The 15,655-nt window shown below is 56.8% G+C and overlaps 1 protein-coding gene across 1 annotated transcript in view; it reads right to left on the minus strand.

The window, feature by feature from the left end:
• The window catches only part of LOC101555148 (deleted in malignant brain tumors 1 protein), a 65,427-nt gene extending 54,234 nt beyond the window's left edge, over positions 1 to 11,193 (minus strand). Inside the window, exons 1-3 of the mRNA XM_055119135.1 lie at positions 11,130 to 11,193; positions 4,692 to 4,787; positions 3,486 to 3,800 (exon numbers count right to left, since the gene is read on the minus strand). Of these exons, the coding sequence (XP_054975110.1) occupies positions 3,486 to 3,800; positions 4,692 to 4,787; positions 11,130 to 11,193 (475 nt within the window). The remainder of the gene's footprint in view (positions 1 to 3,485; positions 3,801 to 4,691; positions 4,788 to 11,129) is intronic.
• Between the last annotated feature and the right edge of the window lie 4,462 nt (positions 11,194 to 15,655).

The following is a 15,655-nucleotide window of genomic DNA, read 5'->3' on the forward strand; positions in this document are numbered from 1 at the left end:
ACTTCAATCCGTCAACACTAAGCACAGACTGTGTTTCTGATAAACCCACATTGTTGCTTAAACAAGAAAACCGTTAAACAAGAAAACAGTGTTGTAAACTTTGGTGCCTCATATGAAAATGAAAATGTGTAGTGAACATAAAGCAGGATTTTAAAAATAAACTGAATTTTATTTAAAAAATTTTCTTGGGGCTGGAGCAATAGCACAGCGGGTAGGGCGTTTGCCTTGCACGCAGCCGACCCGGGTTCGATTCCCAGCATCCCATATGGTCCCCCCGAGCCCCGCCAGGAGTAACTCCTGAGTGCATGAGCCAGGAGTAACCCCTGTGCATCGGCAGGTGTGACCCTAAAACCAAAAAAATAAATAAATAAATAAATAAATAAAAATTTCTTATATTGAAATAAATATCACCTTATTATAATGGGAAGGAAAACTCTGCGTGATTTCTTATATTTCAGACGGAAGCATTTCAGTAGAGGGGGGGTTTTACATCGGGAAACTCTGGACCCTGCTGGCTGGAGTATCTGACAGAGTCCAGAGCTGATGGTGCCATTAACAGTCTCTCTCAGGCATCCTGTCCATTATTCACCTTTCCAATGAACATTCCTGAACCTTCTACCAATACGGAGGCGAGGGGCGGGAGTGTGGAAGGCACTAGAATGAGGTCATGTGAGTTTGGAGGATGGGTCTGCAATTTCCGTCTCAGTGAATCAGGGCAGCTATATAGGGCCTTCTCGGGGCACCTTGGGGGTCCCAGAGTGGCGGAGAGGAGCGGGGCTTTGAGAAGGGCTGAGCTCCGGACAGCGGCAGAGTTTCCCTGGACCCAGGTGGTCACTCCCAGGTGCCGGGAGCCTCAGGGCACTGAGCATCAGGGAGGAGACCCAGAGCCTGGCAGCCTGTGACTTCCTGCACCTGCACTGGAGTCCTTGGTTGTGAAACAGGGTCCTGCGACACGCCTGCACGTGTGTGAAAGCAAACAGCAGGTGGGCGGATGGACACAGGGGGAGGGTCAAGAGCTGGACAACTCCTTGGGTCTGCTTTGAGGCCAACTCTCCGGCCAAAGCTTTCCAGAGAGTCCATATCCCGGGCCTGGAAAACAGGACATTCTCGGGGGACAATAGAGTCAGTCAATTAGTCAGAAGCCCGTATTTGAGAGCAAGCAGAGTTGAAAGAGTTGGAGTCATCAAAATGAGGCGGCGAGGGGCCAGTCCGAGGAAGGTTCCAGAGAAAACAGGGTTGAGGTGGAGAGAGGAGCTTGAGACAACGTCCCCATTCATGAGTCAGTTCCGAATTAGCTAACCTGAGACGAACTATGAAGTTTTATTAGAAACTAATGTTAGTCGCTAATAAGTACTTATTAGAAGGAACAGATTCTGAATCAGGCTTTCTTAACCCTGCACAATTCTTTGCAGCACTTGGGGCTGGAAATGAAAACTTTTGTTTTTTTTCATTTGGTAACACCTGGCAGTGCTCAGCACTTATTCCTGGCTGTCTCAGAGGTCACTCCTAGCGGGTCAGGGATGGAACCCAGGTCTGTTGTGTTCAAGGCAAGCCCCCTCCCTGCCGTCCCAGTGCTCTGACCCCAAGGGCCGGAGAATTCCTGATGGTGGGGCCTATCCCAGGTGCGTGATCTGGAGGGACCCTGGGTTTTACCCTACAAGGCTGGGAGCCCCCAAGTTGTGACGGTCAAGTGTTTCCAGACACCCTCAGTGATCCCTTGGGGGGACAAAATCCCGGCTGAGACAATCGCCCAAAAGATGGCTTTAAGGGGCTGGAGCGATAGCACAGCGGGGAGGGCGTTTGTCTTGCACGCAACTGACCCAGGTTCAAATCCCAGCATCCCATATGGTCCCCTGAGCACTGCCGGGAGTGATTCCTGTGTGCAGAGCCAGGAGTAACCCCTGTGCATCGCCGGGTGTGACCCAAAAAGAAAAAAAAAAAAGGCGGCTTTAAGGCATTTTCCAATGTCCCCAGAGTGACATGCTTGTCGGGACATGCTAACCAGACCGTAGCGTGCCCCCCGCCCTCCCTCTTCGGGGTCTGCCTCTGGGTCCAGGTCTCTGCCTCGGGGACGGTTCCGTCAGCCTCCACAGCAGCCCGAGAGCCCGGGTGAGGCGGAGGGGACTTCCGCCCAGTCCCACCCAGCCTGAGGACCCCAGGAGGGGTTTGGACAGCGGGTGAGACCAGGAGTCTGGCCCCAGGCACCCAGCGCTGGAGTCTCAGAGGCCAATGTGTGCCCTGTGGACCCGAGGGACACTAGGAGAAAACATTCCAGAACTTTCCTCGACCCCCTCAGGCTGCTCTCAGACAGACTCTACCTCGGGGAAGGCGCCTCCCGGGCAAGGTCTGGTTCCTGCCCTCACCAAGAGACACCAAAATGCTGCACGGGGGCCACTGGCATCTGGAAAATTCTGGAAGCCAATCCCCAGATGGGACAAGGAGGTGGAGCTCAAGCTGGACCCCGCCTTCCGCAGGGACACCTGTCGAGGGAGGGTGTGCCACAGGGGGAGTGAGTGCGGTGCTGGGTGCTGGGTGCTGGGTGCTTCTCCACACCTGTGCCCTCTGCCTGGTCCCCACCAAGCCAGCGTGTCAGAGACGGGGCTGCCTCGCCTCTGGGGGCACCTTTGCTCCAAAGCAGGTTGGTGGGTGTCGCGTCTCTGGTGGCCTGAGCCAGGCTTGGGCAGGGCAGGCGGGGGGCTTCTGGGGCGACGATGCTGGGGGCGTGCTGAGCGACCCCAGGCCCTTGCTTTGAGGCTGCACCCTTACGTTCTTGTCTGCTTGTTTCTTTGGGTTTTGTTTTGGGGCCCCACCCAGCGATGCTCAGGGCTTACTCCTGTCTCTGTGCTCAGGGCCCACTCTTGGCAAGGATAGGGGAGACCATAGAGGAGGTCAGGGATCGAACCCAGGCCGGCCGTGTGCAAGGCAAACCCCTGGGCCCCTGTGCTGCTGCTCCGGCCACACCTCTATGCCTTGAAGTGATAATCCTTAACAAATTATTTATTAGCCTTACGAATTATTGGGACTCCAGTGAGAGCACAGCGGGTTGGGCGTTTGTCTTGCATGCGGCTGACCCGGGTTCGATTCCTCCATCACTCTCGGAGAGCCCGGCAAGCTACCGAGAGTATCCCTCCCGCACAGCAGAGCCTGGCAAACTCCCTGTGACGTCTTCGATATGCCAAAAACAGTCACAACAAGTCTCATGATGGAGACGTTACTGGTGCCCGTCCGAGCAAATCGATGAACAACAGGACAACAGTGACAGTGCTAAGAATTTTTGGACAACGAGGGGGGGGGCTCAGGCTCATTTTGCACTGGGGCCACACTGACATCCAGCTGCCTCGGTCCTTTCTGGCAAACCTGGAACTTTCCCACGTGGCTGCCTCAGTTTCCCTAACAAGAGCAGTGCAGGAGGTTGAGGGGGCCCAGCCGGGTCAGGAGAAACTGAGGCAGCGCTGGGAGGAGGGGCCCGAGAAGGCGGCATTTACCCGAGCAGATGACGCCCGCGTCCTCGGTGTGCCCGCAGTTGTGGGAGAACCAGCCGGCGTGGGCGCACTGGCCCAGGTAGGCCTCGGTGCCCGAGCACTGCACGTTGTCCAGGAGGATGGGGCCGCTGCCCGGGCCGAAGTGGGCCTCCCCCGGCGCGGACAGGGCCGCCCCGCAGCCCAGCTGCCGGCACACCACCTGCGCCTCCGTCTCGTCCCACAGGTCGTCACACACCGTGCACCACTCGCCCTCGAAGTACACCTCCACGCGGCCAGAGCACCTTCCGGAACCTTCCAGCAGCTTCACAGGCAGCCAGTCTTCGAGAGAAAGGCAGCCCCCAGCGCCCCCCCACCAGGGTGTGAGCGCTCGGGGCCGTCCTCCCCCCGCCACCGTCACCAGGGGGTGGTGGGGGTCGCTGCGCCCCAGAGCCCAGGCCAGGGGCTCGTCCTTAAGACCCCCGGGCAGGGCGCTCGGGTGGCCTGTGAGTGTCGCAGCCGGACGACCCATCGGCTTCCGGATTCTCCTCCCATGGTGCCCCCCACCACCGCCCCCACCTCATGCTTCCACCGTCCCAGCAACCCCCCAGGCTGGCCCCAACCGTCTTGGGGACGGGGGCTCAGAGCTCAGCCACGGGGCGGCTCCCGGCTGGCTTATCGGCTCTGCTCGCTCCTGAGCTCCGTGGCACAGCTGCCAGCTGGAGCCCTCCATCCCTGCACGCGTCAAGCGGGCCCCTGCCCCAGACACTCACCGGGTCCAGGGCCCCGGGGGCCTGGCCTGGGCCGCCCCTGCCAGCTCTTCACCCAATCCCGGTGGCCCGCAGGAGGCGGAGTGGCTCCCGTCCGCCCGCCCGCCTGGAGACCCCTGGCATGGCTGGCCCCCCCCCTCGCCCCTCCCCTGCTCAGGCCTCAGACGGCTCTCCTGCGCAGCCAGGGCAGACCCCTGACCCGCGTCCCGAGGGCGCAGGGGCTGTGCAGCGGCTCCCCTGGGCGACTGCACTTGAGAACGCCCTCAGGAGGCCCTCGCTGGGTCACTAGCATGGGGGGACCGAGACGTCGGGAGGGGAAGGAGCAAGCGATGGGGAGCTTGCCTGCTGGTGGGGCCCCTCCCCAGGGCTCCGCCTCTGCCTTCCCCAACCCTGCCCATGCCCCACGCCCCCGCCCAGCTCCTCCCACCCTGCCAGGCCCAGCACGCGCCTGGCCCCGACTTACCTTCTCGCTGCTCCAGGGCTGGGTCGACGGCGGACTTCATGAAGAGCTGAGGGGGCCCCTTCTGAGGCCTCTCCTTGCCGTGCCTCCTGGAGCAACCTGGGGTGCACCGGCCATTAGCAGGGGGGCTCGGAGCCAGGGCAGAGGGACGCCCTCCCGGACACGCCCCGGCACTCGGCCCAGCTCCTGAGCGCAGCTTCCCCGACTCGGCGAAGGAGGCCGGAGCCTGAATGTGGGATCTTCAAAGGTCCTGCGGCCCGGTGGTCACCGTCGCCCTCCGCCCCTGCCTGGGGATGTGGGGGCCCGAGCCCTGCCTCTGTCCCCACGACGCAGCTTCGGGCGGGTTGGGAGGATCTTAAAGGGTTTTCCTTAACGGAGCTGCAGTTTGCACACAAGTCCAACAGCCTTGCAAGACGGAGTGTGGGGAGCCATTCACGCGGGCTGGGAGCAGGTGCTCGTGACAGGGACCCGGCCCGGAGACACGCCCGGAGACACGGCCCGGAGACACGGCCCGGAGACGCGGTCCAGAGACACGGCACAGAGACCCGGCCCGGAGACACGCCCGGAGACATGCCCAGAGACACGGCCCGGAGACACGGCCCAGAGACATGGCCCAGAGACACGGCCCGGAGACACGGCCCAGAGACCCAGAGACACGGCCCGGAGACACGGCCCAGAGACATGGCCCAGGGACACGGCCCAGAGACCAACCCAGAGACCCGGCCCAGAGACCCAGAGATCCAGCCCAGAGACCCGGCCCGGAGACATGGCCCAGAGACCCAGAGACCCGGCCCAGAGACCCTGCCCAGAGACCCTGCCCAGAGACCCAGCCCAGAGACCCTGCCCGGAGACCCGGCCCAGTGCTTCACACATGCCGGGCTGACGTTCTCCCCCTTGAGAAACACGCCCAGCTTTTAGAAAACTGGATGTTTTCCGTAATCTCCTGGGTTTGTGTTTGTTCATTTTCCTCTTTGGGGGTTTTATGTCTTTTTCTTGTTGTTGAAGGTTCTCCTGCGGGTGCGGGTGGCTCGGTGACTGGCCTCTCCTCTAACGTCTTCGCCTTGGGGTGCCTGGCCGGGGCTGGTCTCGGGCGCGTCCTCAGAAACCCGGCGGACTCCCCCCCCACCCCCCCCACCTCACCCTCCCAGACGGGGCCAGCCTTGGGGCTGAGGCCCATCCTGAGATTCTGACGCAGGGCCACCAGCCTGTCTGCCCTGGGGGGGCGGGGCACAAAGCAGACCCTTCCTGGGCTCTCCAACCCCTCACCCCACCTTGGCCTGGGGCCTTGAACCCTTTCTGCAGTCTCTGCAACCTGCGCTTCCATGGTCTGGGGGTACAGGCCCAAGTGTCGGCCGCCACCATCAGACTCAGCCTCTGCTGGGTACCCGCACCCCGCCCTCAACCCCCCCCCAGCGGAGAGGGGGCTGCGTCCCGCCCCTGAGGCCTGCTGGGGGCCCCTCCAGATCACCAAGGCCCGGGCTGGCCACTAGGGGGCATCCTGGGTGCCCGCCTGGCAGGCTCTGCCGGGAGCAGCTTTCAGCTGGGCCTTACAAACAGCCCTGTTCTCCTCAACCCTGCTCGGAGAGCAAGAGTGACGCAGACACAGCACTAAGACCCCATCCCATGCGCTGAGACCCCACACCCCTCTCCCCTGCATTGAGCCCCCTCCCCTGCACTGAGACTCCCCACCCCTCTCCCCTGCACTGAATGCCCCCCTTACTAAGACTCCCCACCCCTCTCCCCTGCACTGAGACCTCCACCCCTCTCCCCTGCACTGAGACTCCCCACCCCTCTCCCCTGCACTGAATGCCCCCCTCACTAAGACTCCCCACCCCTCTCTCCTGCACTGAGACCTCCCCGCACTAAGACTCCCCACCCCTCTCTCCTGCACTGACACCTCCCCGCACTAAGACTCCTCACCCCTCTCTCCTGCACTGAGACCTCCACCCCCTCCCCTTCACTGAGCTCCCCACCCCTGTCCCCTGCACAGAGACCCTCCACCCTTCTTCCCTGTACTGAAACCCTCCACCCCTCTCCCCTGCACTGAGACCCCTCCTCACCTCTCTCCCCTGATTTTGCCCCTGTCCCCCCCCCCACCCCGCCAGTCCTTCCCAGGGCCCATAACTTCTCTTAGGCCCCCAGACCCCATCCCTGCTGCAGAGACACCTGGGAAGGAGGGGAGGGGTCTTCTCCCAGAGGGGGCAGTGGGTTAAAAGGAGAGTCAGTAGGTTGACTTCGAGGGCCTGGAGGAGGAGGCAGGCGGGTGGTGGGGAAGGAGAGAGCCTCGTGCAGGCCTGGCCCGGGGCCCGGGGGGAAGGTGGAGGAAGTGGGGAGAGAACCGGGTGGGTGTGAGAGTGGGAGTGAGTGTGTGAGTGTGTGTGTCCGTGGGGGTCGGCTGCTCTCAGCATAGCCTGCAGGGCCACGGGCGGTGGCTGCTGAGGGTCCCCGCGCGAACACGGACAGGGAAGTTGTCCAGCAAGTGGGCCCAGCTGTGCTCTGGCCCAGGCCTGGGCCTAGGAAGGGTAGAGCAGGGCCTGGGGGACGGAGGGCAGGAGAGGGGCAGAGCCCACAGGGGCACTGACCCCCGCAACGGATCCTTGTCGCCGGGATCTTCCCGCTGTTTAACTGGGATTATGGCGAGATAAGGTTGCAGCAGGAAGCAACCCCAGCCTCAGAAACAGCTTTCTCCATGGGCACAACCGCCCTTTGTCCCCGGTCCCCGCAGGCTCCCCCACCCCTGGGGGTCAGCGAGGTGTGCAGGGTTGAGGCTGTACTCTGGGTCGGGGTTCCCAGGTCTCACTGGCCTCCTCGTCTGGGAGGTTCTTGAGCACAGAGCTAGAAGCGCCTCCATGGCTGATGCGTCCCTAATCCCCACGTAACTGGCGGCTAATGGGGGGGACACACACAGGGAAGTGTGGAGGGAAGGGCTAAGAGGGGGAGGGAAGGGCTGAGAGGTGGAGGGAAGGGCTGAGAGGGGGAAGGAAGGGCTGAGAGGTGGAGGGAAGGGCTGAGAGCTGGGGTGAAGGGCTGAGAGCTGGGGTGAAGGGCTGAGAGGTGGAGGGAAGGGCTGAGAGGGGGAGTGAAGGGCTGAGAGGTGGGGTGAAGGGCTGAGAGGTGGGGTAAGGGCTGAGAGGTGGAGGGGAGGGCTGAGAGGTGGAGGGAAGGGCTGAGAGCTGGGGTGAAGGGCTGAGAGCTGGGGTGAAGGGCTGAGAGCTGGGGTGAAGGGCTGAGAGGTGGAGGGAAGGGCTGAGAGGTGTAGGAAAGGGCTGGGAGCTGGGGTGAAGGGCTGAGAGCTGGGGTGAAGGGCTGAGAGCTGGGGTGAAGGAGGAGCCCGCCACTCCCTGAGCGAACAGCCCTGTGGAACTGGCATTTGCACCCGCGGGGCGCACGGCTCCTCAGGGCCTCTCACGTGCCCTGGGCGTGCCGCTGCCCCAGGAGCTGTCCGGGGTCCCGGGTCTTTAAGAAGAGGGTCCTTGAGTAGACAGCTGGCTGTGGGCGGGCCCCTTGCCCATTGGGTTGTTTCTCCATCATTTATTCAGACCATTGATGGGCCCTGGGTACCAGGAGCAGTTGGAGCTGAGATGGGTCCAGAGGTAGCCCTGAGAGCCCTGGGCTGGCACAGGAAACGGGGATGTGGTGGGGGATTTGCAAACTTAAGGAATATAGGCTAGAGCAGGGGACAAATAGCGGAAAATGGCCACAACCGTCCAAATGGCCCGCTCGGTGCGGACGCTCTGCTTGTCCCTGCTTTCCCACTGGGACTTTTCTCAGGGGCGGGGAGAGGAGGTGCTGATCCAGGACGGCTGGTCTCTTCCTGGCGACCAGGCCCTGTCACCCCCAGCACCAAGCCAGCTTTAGCAAGAGAAGTCTCCAGGAAGATCATTGTACTTCCCGGAGGTGCTTTTCCAGCTTCCCCAAATCTCGAACTCACTTACGCCAGCGTTGGGTTCGTCTTTGCTTTCCCTCCCTCCCTCCCAACCATCCTCACTCTTCTCTGCACATCGACTCCAGACAGACTAACCCACAGGACATTTCCGAGTAGCGACGTGCTTTCCGGATGATTCCCGTGTCACCACTGTGCCCCCGACGACACCCCCAGAGCCTGGACTTGGACGCTTTCGGCACTCACAAAGCTGGCACCTCCTTTGCCACAATTGGGACAAATACGGTGAATTGGAATCCTAACTCTCTCAGAAGTTTCCAGAACTAGTTACAAATGCCATGCGCTTCCCAGCCGACTTGGTAGAGCTCACAGAGAGGCAGGGAACACAGCTGCATGGCATCGTTAGGAAGGAACCCCATTCCTGCCACAGACGTCGCAAATATGGAATCCAGTGCTTGACACCTTTGCCTGGACTGGGAGGGAGGGAAATAACTGGGTTTCCAGAGGATCGGGAAGATTCTGATCAAATCTGATCATCTGAATCGCATCATATGTAATCCCTTCCATCTCTTTCTTGGTTTAGAGTGTCCAGTTCTTGTGAGTTTTATCAGTAGTAGTTTCACGGAGATCAGTCACATGCTGTGCAACTTCATCAATTTAAATGACACAATTTAAGGGGTTTAACTATTGTCACTTTCAGTTTTATGTTTTTATCACCCCTCGAAGAAAACCAGGGTCCAGAGAAATAGCTCAATGGGATGGAGAATATACGTTGCAGGGGGAAGGCTGGATTTGATCCCTAGGCATCACCGGGAGTGACCCCCAAGCACCAGGTCAGGAGTATCCTCTGAGCACCACTGGGCATGATGCAAAATGATCAGCTCTGAACCCGTGCACCCCACCCTCCCCCAAGGCTAGCCATCACTAAAACACTATCTGTGATTTGCCTCTTCTATCTACATAATAGAAACGGCATTGTACACCATCAAACCCGGAATGTACAGTTTCTACGTTGAGTTGACCTTGACTGTGCCCTCTTCCAAGAAAATTGCAAATATGACGTCACTAGATCCCCCCAATAACCCAACAAATCACCCCCTTTGACATGAGGGGAGATGTCACTGAGCGACAAAAGCCAGCCACAAGGACAGGTAGGACTGGCTGAGTCACCCGATGTTTTGTGGCCCTAAAGCCACATTTTGCTGGCCTTGGACCTTCACACACAAGACTCACAAAGGACTCAAGAAATCTTTCCAATCCTTAACCATCTACCTTAATAACTATGTCTAAGAAGCTGACATAACCACACCTATATGATCACTTCCAGAATATGAAAAAGCTTGAGTGAAAGTTACAACCAAACGTTGCCCCAAGATTGACGGCTGATGTTTTTCTTGAGTCGGCTGCGAAGATCACATTCAAGCTCTTTGTTGGCCAAGAGTATTTCCAAGTTTTCCTCTCCTGATATTAGTGGGAACCCAGTGACAAAGGATTTGAATGTTTCCCTCAACGTGTTCAGAAAACCACCGGCATGATACAGATGCTTCAAATTTCTTTAGTGACCATTTAAATTGCCATTTCTTTAAGAAGACTAGATGTGGAATACAGATTCAGACCAAGACCAAACAAATCTCTTTTTACAGACACGTCCACATTGTCAGGTTAGACAACTTCATGAACCCAACCCAGATAGTTTTATGTCATGTCAAATAATTCAGACCAAGGTCTGCATTTTTCTGTGTACTTTAAAACCCTAACAAGAAGGAATAAAGACTCGAACTAGGGCTGGAGAGAGAGAGTACAGGGTGTATGGCGTGAAGCTGACCCTGGTTTGATACCTGGCACCTCATAAGGTCACCCCGTCACTGCCAGGTGTGATACCAGAGCAGAGTCAGGAATAACCCCTGAGTACTGCCGGGTGTAACCCCAAAACAAAAGTCAAACAAAGATCCAAACCAAGAAATCATGATAATATTTGAATACCTTTAGTGTTCAGTGGCAATATATAACCCAGAGAGAACATTTTCAAGCTCTTGCTTAACCCATAGCCAACTAATCTTTCTTTATCCACCTCTCTCTAAAATCCTAAACACAGAACCATGTTGTAAGAAAGCTATATATTAGGGTCCGAAAGATAATACAGGGATTAAGGCACTTGTCTTGTAAGAGGTCAAGCCTTCTTTGACCTCTGGCATTACAAATAGGCTCCTGAGCACTGCTGGGCGTGATCCCTGCGCATAGAACCAGGCGTAAACGCTGAACACTTGAGATACGGCTCTCAAAAGGAAACCAAACAAAAAGCAGCAAATTGGCTCAATCCACGCTCACTCAAAACACTGGACCCAGCCTTCCCCCAGTCCGTATTGGTTTATGCATCCGACGGTTGTCAGAGTAACACAAGGCCAGTGGTTGCACCCTATTAAATGCAGGGAAAATATTTTTTTTTTTAGTGTGGTGTTCTGAAAGGCCAAGCTTTAAACTCCCTTTGCAGGCAGCATGCCCGCCTCCTCAGGCTCGCAGCAGTGAGCCAAACGGCCCTGGGGTCTCAGCAGCCATACCTGCTTCATGGAGAATAGCCGTGTGGGAGAGCGTCAGCCAGAGGAGCAGGGCTCTGCCGCCCATGTTGGGAAGGCGTCCAACGGCTGGGAAAGACGGTTCCGCCCTTATATGCTCTCCAGGCTCCCGGGGGGGCGGCTCCTGCAACCTGATGCTCCCTTCAGCCCAGGGTTGGCTCAGGTCCTCGAGCAAGGGACCAGGGCTGGCTCGGGCGGGCGTCTGGGGTCAGCTCTGCTGTGGGAATAGGGGGTTCCAGGCAGGGACCAAGGGTGGGCTGACACTTGGCTAGCGGGTGGGACCCTCCAGTCCCTCAGGAGAGGAGAGAAGCCACTTTGCCCGGCGGGTGGCAATTCCTGGTGGGAGTCACCACTGAATCCACCCCCGTCAGTGCCCACGCCAGCCTCCGTTCTTGACGTGCTTGAGTTTCCAGCGGTGCCCTCTGGGTGCCTCTCTCGTCTTACCTGATCCTCTGCCTTCACTTCACTCACTCGTGTTTTAACCTTTCCCCACTAGCGTGAAAACCCTTTGAGGTCAGGACTTTGCTCTACTTTATTTATTTATTATTACTACTATGAGGTTTTTTGTTTTTTTTCCCTTTTTGGGTCACACCTGGCAATGCACAGGGGTTACTCCTGGCTCTGCACTCAGGAATTATCCCTGGCGGTGCTCAGGGGACCATATGGGATGCTGGGATTTGAACCCGGGTCGGCCGTGTGCAAGGCAAACGCCCTACCTGCTGTGCTATCGCTCCAGCCCCGACTACTATGAGTTTTGGGGCCACACCTGGCAATGCGCAAGGGTTACTCGTGGCTCCACACTCAGGACTTACTCCTGGCGGTGCTCAGGGGAGCCTACGGGGTTCCGGGGGTGGAACCGGGGTCAGCTGCAAGGCAAGCGCCCTCCCCGCTGTCCTATCTCTCCGGACCGGCGCTGTATCGTCTACACTCCGACCTGTGAGGGCCGACTCTGAGATATCTGTGTGGCTGGATTTCACAGTGGAGTTCTCCTTGCCCTGACTGGCTTACAGAAACACATACCCAGGATTCCAGAGTTCTCTGCTCGGAGCCCTGGGGAGGAGAGTTGTTTTGTTTTGTTTTGTTTTGTTTCTCTGTTTTGGGCACCGGGGAAGCTCCTGGTTCAGGAGCTCAGCACTAACTCCTGGTTCTGTACTCGGGGGTCACTCTTGGATGACTTGGCGTGTGCCGGGGATTGATCCTGGCTCGGCTGTGTGCAAGGCAAGCCCCACCCCCCCGCTTCCCTATTGTTCCGGCCCCATGGTAGAGAGCAATTTTCTTTCTGAGAGAGAATGCCGATGCCCTGCCTGTCTCCAGCTCCCCATCCCGGGGGGAGAGGGTGTCCACGGGGACACTTTGGAGACTGCAAATCTGGGTCGCAAGAGCTCTTGGCCTAACGCATTAGTCATCCGGGCCACAGGAATAGCCCCCCTAGTAAAGAGATCCAAAGATGGGGGGAGGTGACACACTTCCCACGAACACCGTCGGCCCTGATTTGATCCCTGGCACCTCGTATGGTCCCCTAAGTCCCCCCCCCCCCCGAGTGATCCCTGAGAGCAGAGCCAGGAGTGAGCCCCAAGCACAGCCAGGTGTGGCCCCACATACAGAATAACACAAAACTGAAACTCCAGCGATGGGCCACGCTCGACCTGCTCATGCGGGTGGAGGTGGGTGGGGGCCGGGTCAGAGTTCAGAGGCCTCAGAGGGCTGAGTTCCGCCCTCCACCGCGGTTTTGGGTCATGGAATGAGCGTCACTGAACCTGGGTCTCCTCGTCTAACACGCCTCCCGCTGTCTTCGTGAGGACTGTTTTTAAAACGTTATTTAAACGCTGTGCTTTACAAAGATGTTCGTAATACTGTTGTTAGGAGCATTCAACGTTCCAACATCAATCCCACCACCAGTGTAACCTGCCCGCCACTGTCTCCCCATCTCATTTAAACACCGTGGCTAACCGGCCCACCACTGTCTCCCATCTCATTTAAACACCATGGCTAACCTGCCCACCACTGTCTCCCCATCTCATTTAAACACCGTGGCTAACCTGCCCGCCACTGTCTCCCCATCTCATTTAAACACTGTGGCTTACAAAGCTGTACATGGAGTGCCCGAAAACAGATGATTGGCTAAAGAAACTCTGGTATATTTACACAATGGAATACTATGTAGCTGTCAGGAAACATGAAGTCATGAAATTTGCATATAAGTGGATCAACATGGAAAGTATCATGCTGAGTGAAATGAGTCAGAAAGAAAGAGACAGACATAGAAAGATCGCACTCATATGTGGAATATAAAGTAGCTGAAAGGTACAAGCTTACAATGTTGTGATTCCTGGCAGACATTTCACTAGACTTAGTTACTAAAATACAGAAATCCAAAACTATGCTGCTGCTAGTGCGGCCTCCTGACCTCATATCTCTTCATTCTCAGCAATGGAAAACAAATTACCAAATGCTTTCTTTTCAGCAGATCGACTTTAGGGGGGAGAAACTCCAAATCAATAATAGTGAATTTTTTTATTGAAATATTGAATGTAATCAAAGTAAAGTGAAATTTACCAGTGACACATGCGGGGCGGGGGGCTGGGGAGGTGGGGGGAAGGGGGGAGGTATATTATGATTCTTGGTGGTAGAATATGTGCACTGGTGAAGGGACGGGTGTTTGAGCATTGTATAACTGAGACTTAAACCTGAAAGCTTTGTAACTTTCCACATGGTGAACTAATAAAAGAAAGAAAAAAAAAAAGCTGTACATGGTGATTTGTTACAGGCATTCAATATTCCAACCCCAACCCCACCACCACTGCCCCCTTCCCCCACCCCTGTCTCCATTTCCCCAACCTCCCCTCGAGCCTGCCCATGATTATTTATTTGGTATCACTTGTTGCCATTGAATGGCTAATGGAATGGTCAAAATATTTTCTAAGAAGAAGATTAGTGAAAAGTGTTGCATTGGATCAGGGGGACACTAAGTTCTATTTGTCCCTCCACCTTTGACCCCAGTTTTCCACCCACTCTCTAAGCCTCTGACAGGCACAAAATAATTTGGGGGGCTTTTGGGGTCACAACCAGCGATGCTCAGGGCCTACTTCTCAGGAGTAAGTCAGTTTATAATGACTTAGCTCTCCATACAGGAATTACTCCTGGCAGTGCTCGGGGGACCATATGGGATGCCGGGGATTGAACCCAGGTCAGCTGTGTGCAAGGTAAACACTCTATCCGCTGTGCTATCACTCTGGCCCCCACAAAATAATTGATTTGATATTTCTTTTTTTTAATTATTTAAATTCATTTATTTTTCAATTAGTGAGTCACAGTGAGGGTACAGTTACAGATTCACACATTTTTGTGCTTGTTTTTCCCTCATGCAATGTTTGAGAGCCCATCCCTCCACCAGTGTCTATTCTCCACCACCCATGAACCCAGTATCCCTCCCACCCCCCCAATCCCACCCCCCCACCCCACCCCGCCTCTGTGGTGGGGCATTCCAATTTGATATCTCTCCCTCCTTTTGGGTGTTGTGGTTTGCAGTAGGGGTATTGAGTAGTCATCCTGTTCGGTCTCTAGTCTACTTTCAGCACGCATCTCCCTCCCCGCGCAGGTTGATTTGATATTTCTTATTTCAACTAAACAGCTAACAACTAAATTACCTAAAAATACTTCATAAAAGAAAATCTGCGAAAATGGTCATTTCTCATGATGGGGTCATGCACGCCTGGTCTGGGGTTTGACTAAGCTGCCCATCGCCAGCTGAGCCTTCTGGGTTGTAGCTTATTGGCTCAGTTGGCCTCTCTGTTACCTTCCTGTCCAATTCCGTGTGCTCCTACTGGGCTGTCAGTACCGTGCAACTCGGAGGTGTCAGGCGGCCACCTATGTGGTTGCTCACGCCAGGAACCCCAGGCCCTGTAGGACTGAGGGAGGCGTGTTCATGGCTGTGAGTGTGGCTTCTGGGCCTCCCGACAGTGGGTGGAGGTGGGGGGGAGGGGAGCTGCCCGCCCCCCAAACAGCCCAGAGTTTACAGCCTGCAACCTGGTTCACCGGGACTTGCCGGGTGGGTGTCCGCCAGGGACTGGCCAGGAAGAGTGGAGGTGGGCCGTCGCCTGGTGGAGGCTGTGGGTGTGGCCTCCTGGGCTCCAGCAGGGTGGACAGTTGGCCTGCTCCCCTCCCGAGGGTGCCCCAGGGTTTCCAGCCGGAAGACGGGCGTATCTGTGAATCTTAGCAGTTGGCTGGCGTCTGAGATCAGCTGTGAATCTGTGAAGCCGGGCTGGCCTGTTTGCCTGGCCGCAGCCGTGGAGTTTGTCTTTGTGAGATGCTCTGTCCGGTTTACATTACAAGGTTATTGGCGGGGGGTGAGGGAGGAACCAACACAGTTATGCCTCTGTGAGATTTGCAAATTTGACAAGATTATTGTTTCTCCTGGAGCAATAGCACAGCGGGTAGGGCGTTTGCCTTGCACATGGCCGACCCGGGTTCGATTCCTCCGCCCTTCTCGGAGAGCCTGGCAAGCTACCGAG

Source organism: Sorex araneus, chromosome 11, assembly GCF_027595985.1.
Source record: "Sorex araneus isolate mSorAra2 chromosome 11, mSorAra2.pri, whole genome shotgun sequence".
In the NCBI taxonomy this organism is placed as follows: domain Eukaryota; kingdom Metazoa; phylum Chordata; class Mammalia; order Eulipotyphla; family Soricidae; genus Sorex; species Sorex araneus.